Here is a 6,376-nt window from a genome sequence, read left to right as displayed (position 1 = left end):
ACACATAATTTCAATGAATCCCGACTCGATATATTTTTACAAAATATATATATATATATACACACACACACATATTGATTACAAATAATAGAATTTAAAAAACTAAATAAAAAATAAAGCCTAGTATTTTTTGTTTGTGTAATACAAACCTACTAGTCATCATCGTTTAACTGTCACAACAATTAGCTTCCATCTACAAAACAACTTTTAAATGCACTTTATCGCTTCTCCATGCACTTTGGACGTGAAAGTTGAGAAGCCACAAATAATAGCTTTTGTGTGCATATGCGAGTTCAGGCCAAATCTAGTTGTAGTTCTTTTTTTTTTTTTGACAAATAATCTAGTTGTAGTTCTAAACGAAGACATGAAAATTATCGTCGTATAACTATCACAATAATTTACATTTCCATTTATAAAGTTCAATTGCATGTAAAATATAACGGGTCGACAATTACCCCTATTTTTATCACTTACATATATAGATGTAGTTTTATCATGATCCCAAAATTTATCATACACTAGATATAACATTTATCATCTATTAACCTTCACAATAAATTTATATTTTTATCTACCAAACCGGATGTGTGTACTAAGTAACGGGTCAATGGTGATACTGATAATAATATAGTTGTATAACAATATCAAAACATTACTATAAATCGATATAGAAATATTTGTACGTACAAAGGTAAAACTAATTTTTTACTTAAAAAAAGGTAAAAACTCATTTTTTATTATCAAACGACATGCATTCTTTAAATTTGATGTATAGTGCGTTTGAAACAATGTTTTGGGCAATTTCCCGCGTCTCGAAATGTACTTTGTATGAAAATCGTGAAGGCACAATCAGTATCATATGCATCGACGCAAGTTTATGCCAAATCGATCATGTTAGATTGTTATGGATGATTTTCATCGTAATAGATTAAGTTTATCTTTGTATATATTTTGACGTTGGTTTCTGCTATTTCAAATTCTGCACTCTTTTTTCCCTTCATTGCGGTTTTATCTCTTGGAATTTCTTATCATTCCTAGTAGATAGTTGTCTAAATAACTTGTAATCTATATCTCCAACATCCTTGGTAAGGTTTTCAATGATTAAGAGTGTTTTGATCACCTTATGTGTTGTCTTGAGTATTGACCTAGTCCCCAAGTTTTTACTTTTTTATTTTCATTATTAATAAAAAAATTAGAGTTAGATGAGAAAGTTAGTTATGGGGTGTCAACCTAGTTGAGATGTTATAACTTTTGCTCAATGTTTTTGCATTCTATTGCTTTATAAAAATAAAAATAAAAAGTACCGCTTTAATATGAGAAAGTATAAAATAATTTTTTTTTTACTGAAAGATATTTTTTTTATGAAAAAGGAAGTGGACCCGAATAATAATTTTTTTATAGGAATTTTAATATTGAAAGAAATTCCTCAAATAGAAAATAATATTAATATTATAGAAAAAAAATTGAATTTTCAATTAATAAATTAAAAAAGGAAAAAGGAGGGAGAAAACAAGCTTTTTTTGTGTTTAAAAGGAGGGTGGCACAAAGAGGATTAGAGACATAGCCGCTTACTTCAAAACCCTCTCTCCCCCACTTTCTCTTGTTCATTACATCTTGTTTCCTTTCTTCATTTTCTCAACAATGGCCAACAACGACGATACCAGTGTTTTCTCATTGGATGGTTTCAAATTCTGTAAGAATGTTTCTCTCTATTTCAACATCATCTTCGTCATGGTTTTTATTTTTCTATTATGTAATGTTTTCCTGACTAAATTTTTGTATTTTGTTTCTCAGCAATGCTCAATGAATTTGTCAATGAAGGGGGTAGTGCTAACCATGTTGATATTCTCGAGGTTTGAACTTTGAATGTCTCTTCTTTAGTTACTCAATTTGTTTTTTATGGTTTGCTTCAATTAAAGACCGTTTTGTCTTCTGTTTTCATTTTTTTTATTGTAAAGTTTCACGCTTTATTGCTATCGATAATGTTTTAATCAAACCCTTAATCTGATTACAATTTTTGGTTTTTGTGGTTTTTGTTTTTTGGGGGAATTTAAGTTTTTGTTTTGATCATTGGTTTTAGTTGCTCGATTACTCACTTGATTTTCTCTTATTGCTTCAATTATTAGCCATTTTGTTTTAATTCTCTTAAATATTTTTGAAAAGTTTCATGCTTTATATTTAACTAAATTGTTCTAATTAAAACCATAATTTGATAATCAATTTCTACGTTTTGGGTTTTTGTTTTGATGATTGATTTGAGTTATTATGTATCAAGTACACCACTTTTTTTTTTCTACTTGAATTTAGTGCCTCGTTTTTTGTATGATGAATGGTTTTAATTGCTCAATTATTCAATTTAGTTTTCTCTTTTCCTTCCAATAATAAGCACTTTTGTTTTGATGATTGGTTTGATTTATTATTTTGGTTTTCACTAGTTGAATTCAGTTGCTCAAGTTGATTTTCTCTTGTTGCTTCAATTATAGATTCTTGCATTTTTACCCTTATTTATTTTGTTAGTTTCATGCTTTATTTTTTTATGTTATATTTTAATTGATTCTTGATTCTGAATGTCAATTATTTTTTTTAGCGATTGAGATTGATTCAGGCATTAACTCGACAACGCTATAATGCTTTTCGGTATCTATATGCATCCCCCATTATCCAGAAGCGTCTTGAGGTTCTGGAAGAGATCCAGGTATATTCCCTAAATAGTTGTAGTAAACCTTTTTTTCTTGTTAAGATTTTTTTATTAGTTGTGTTATGCTTTATTGAAAAGTTTATTGCTAGACGTGTACCATTTATCATATTCACATGGTGTATTTTAATTATTAAGAATTATTGAGATCATTTTAGGGTTTTTTTTTCTTTCATAGTTTGAACCTAACCGTCCATCATTAACCTATTTTTGCTTTTAAAAAAATGAATCTGTAAACTGTTCTTATGAATTCGAGCTTCCTAGTAGCTTCTAAACTTGTTTTGTGAATTTACAGAGAGAACATGATGAATTGAAGGCAAAGTTTTTGGAGGAGAGAGCAGCTCTTGAAGCCAAATACCAATTATTGTATCAACCATTGTACACTAAGGTATCTTGAGGATTCTTGTCATTAATTCTTCAATTATTCACGTTTAAAATTATTGAATCTGATTTGTATGGGAGCATTCAAATGTATATTGATCACTAAACCTATTTATAAATGAATGCAGCGCTATGAAATTGTGAATGGTCTTGCTGAAGTGGAAGGGGCAGCAATTGAAACTCCAGCTGATATAGATGAGCCTGAAGGTATATTAACTAGAAATTTACCTCACTTTTATTATTTTGATTCTCCACTTTAACAATTTTCTTGTGAATTATGTAGTGAAGGGAGTACCTTATTTTTGGCTCATTGCTTTGCAAAATAATGACGAGATAGCTGATGTGGTAAGTTGAATAAAATGTTCAATTGTTAACTTCTTTTACTCTTTAATGCTTGAGGTTTTACAGCCATAAAATTACATTTTGGTAATGATCTTTTCACCTATTATCTCTATGAATTAGATTACGGAGCGTGATGAAGATGCTTTGAAGTATCTCAAAGATATCAAATATACCAAGATCACTGAACCGCAAGGGTTCAAACTTGAGTTCTTTTTCGATTCAAATCCGTATTTTTCAAACGCGGTCCTGACCAAAACCTATCATATGGTTGACGAAGACGAGCCCATACTGGAGAAGGCTATTGGGTAAGTTGGTCCTTTTAACTTGATGCTATTATGCGTTCAACGATCTATTTTGCATTGTTTAGGATCACGAGTAAGGTTTGCTTGCTGCATTTTTTATCAGGACCAAAATTGAATGGCTCCCGGGTAAATGTTTGACCAAGAAGAAAGATTCAACCACTGCAAAACCAACTATCGAAACTGAAAAATATGATAGTTTCTTCAATTTTTTTATCCCGCCGGAGATTCCCAAAGATGACATGGGTGTTGACGAAGAAGTGGTATGAAAGACTATAAAAATTATTTGATAAATATAAATATGAAATATTATTTTTCTTGAACAATTTTATTTTATTTTTTAAACAGGCTAAAGAACTTCAGAATGAGATGGAGCAGGACTATGACATTGGGTAAGCTAAATACTATGATGTTTTAACATAATTGTTGACTCATGACACCCTTTTGCTTTTTGAAACTTTGATTCTCTACTTGGTTGAATTTTGATGCTTGTTTAGGTCCGCCATAAGAGACAAAATCATTCCCAATGCTATATCATGGTATACTGGGGAGGCTTCTGATGGAGAGTTTGGAGATCTAGATGATGATGATGATGAGGATGAGGATGAGGAAGAGGAAGAGGAAGAGGTGGAGGTGGAAAAGAAGGAGGAAGATGATGACAATGGCTTGGATGATGATGAAGATGACAATGACGACGTCGACAATCCAAAAAAGAAGGTATAATCTTGATGATTTGAATTGCTGAAATATTTGTTCAATTTCTTTGGTTGTTTTAAATTTAAATTTGGAACTAGAACTAACACATTTGTGTTTTTGCCTGTCCTTTTGTGTTAATTTTCTTCAGAATGTTGTTCCAATCCTCAACAATTAAAGGTAAAATATTTTAACTTTCACCGAAGTTGTTTGTTTGACTCATTTAGTTAACGTTGTCTTTACAAAGAGCGATGACAATATCCTTCTATCGGTTGAAATCACAAGTCCCACCAAATTATGTGGATTTTACTTGCATCAAATTTGGTGAGATATTTATGAATTTCGACAAATAGAAGTGTGTGTTAGAAACTATACACTAATCACATAGTTCTTATCTTTATTTATTTTGTATGTCGCTCGACATTACATTTTTTTATTTTAATTCTGTATTTATATTTTTTTTCAGCTTGGAAAGGGTCAAAGACCAGCTAAGTGCAAGCTGCACTAAGAGATGGTTGTTTTTGGGTACCAATTTGCGTGATGAAGAATTATATTTCATTCAATGTGATGTTGTTTTTCATGGACTTCGGATTTGTTTTTCTTTTTTATATCTTATATGTTTGAATTTTATTTAGTGCCCTGCCCATTCTCCTATTTTGGTTAGTACTTTGGAGAAATGTTGTTATAGATGGGGATGTATTAATTTATTGCTATGATTTATAGGTTCGTTCTGGATACTTGTTTTTTTTACGATATTATGTCCCTGATAATATCGATTGATATTTGTGATAAAATATGATTACCAGTTCATTTCAACAAGTTTTCTTTTATAATCGATACATGTTATTTAGTATTTTGTAATCCATCTTAATTGCAAATTTATGGTATTTGAAGTGTGAGTTCGAATATGATATGGAAAGGAAAGTTAGATGTTGAACAACATATAAGTGAGGAGACTCATATATATCTTAAAGATTGTTTAGAGTCTAATGTTCGACTCTAGTTGCATTTGCGTGATTGTTCAAAGCTCAATTTGATGATCTTTGTGAATCTCTCATTACTTAGGTATCAGAGTCTTGTTCAACAACTTTTTGTATCAAAATTATTCTTTTTAAAGATGGTTAGAAGGCTTGTCTCGTTAATGGTGAGTGTCAATGATTATGCAATTGTACGTGGATGAAATAGTTTCTACTTGAGGGAGAGAAATACCAAATTGATGAATGGACTCACTTGAAGGAGAGATTGTTGATATATTAAATGTGAGTTAAGAGTATCACATCTAATTGAAAAGATGTTGATCAACATATAAGCGAGGTGACCCATATACCTGATGCACTAAAGGTTTGGACCAAATGTGTCTAATTGCATCAAAAATAAAAGATGTAGTGTCTATTCACTTGTGTGGTTCCTCAAATTTCAATATAATGATTTTTCAAATCCCTTTATGATCTTAATAGTAGCATCATAGTTTGATTTTTAACAACACTTTATATTAAAAGTCTTCTTGACAAAGGTGATTAGGAGGTGTTTTTCGTTGTATACCAACAGTGAATGGAGGCACAAAGGTCCCCATTTCTGGTTGTGTCACTGTAGTAGTAGTTGTCGAAACAGTTGTAGGAGAGGTTACCCCTATTTCCGTAGCAACTGGCATAACCATGGTTGTTCCCACGACAGTTGATACACTCGCACCCGCTGTAGGGGCAGATGCCTGTGTAGATTGTACTTGTGAAGAAGACTATGATGATTGTGACGATGCAGAAGTACCAATATTGGTTGGTCTAGCCATTACTTTCAAAGCTCTACCACTTCTTAAATTCATGCACAAACAAAGGTTTTTTCCATAAAAAGTTTAACAAAAAACAGTTATAAATTTCCAAAAACCAGTTTTCACAAGAACACTTAGAAAATAATTTGAAAAGTTATGGAAGTTACTTCCAAAAAATTACACAAATAGGGTCCCACCGGA

The 6,376-nt window shown here is 31.1% G+C and overlaps 1 protein-coding gene across 1 annotated transcript; it reads left to right on the top strand.

Annotated features, from left to right (window-relative positions):
* Positions 1-1,641: 1,641 nt before the first annotated feature.
* LOC146929781 (nucleosome assembly protein 1;3-like) lies at positions 1,642-4,588 on the top strand. Its single transcript, XM_085707405.1, has 11 exons — positions 1,642-1,693; positions 1,795-1,853; positions 2,588-2,695; positions 2,991-3,083; positions 3,205-3,283; positions 3,360-3,421; positions 3,539-3,723; positions 3,824-3,980; positions 4,066-4,109; positions 4,215-4,434; positions 4,562-4,588. The coding sequence occupies exons 1-11, from the start codon at positions 1,642-1,644 to the stop codon at positions 4,586-4,588; spliced, it is 1,086 nt and encodes a 361-aa protein (XP_085563531.1).
* Positions 4,589-6,376: the final 1,788 nt, after the last annotated feature.

Source organism: Medicago sativa, chromosome 4, assembly GCF_051527215.1.
Source record: "Medicago sativa cultivar Bolivia chromosome 4, Bolivia_mono, whole genome shotgun sequence".
In the NCBI taxonomy this organism is placed as follows: Eukaryota; Viridiplantae; Streptophyta; class Magnoliopsida; order Fabales; family Fabaceae; genus Medicago; species Medicago sativa.
The sequence above is the reverse complement of the archived record's forward strand: the minus strand, read 5'-3'. Positions and strand labels throughout refer to the sequence as shown.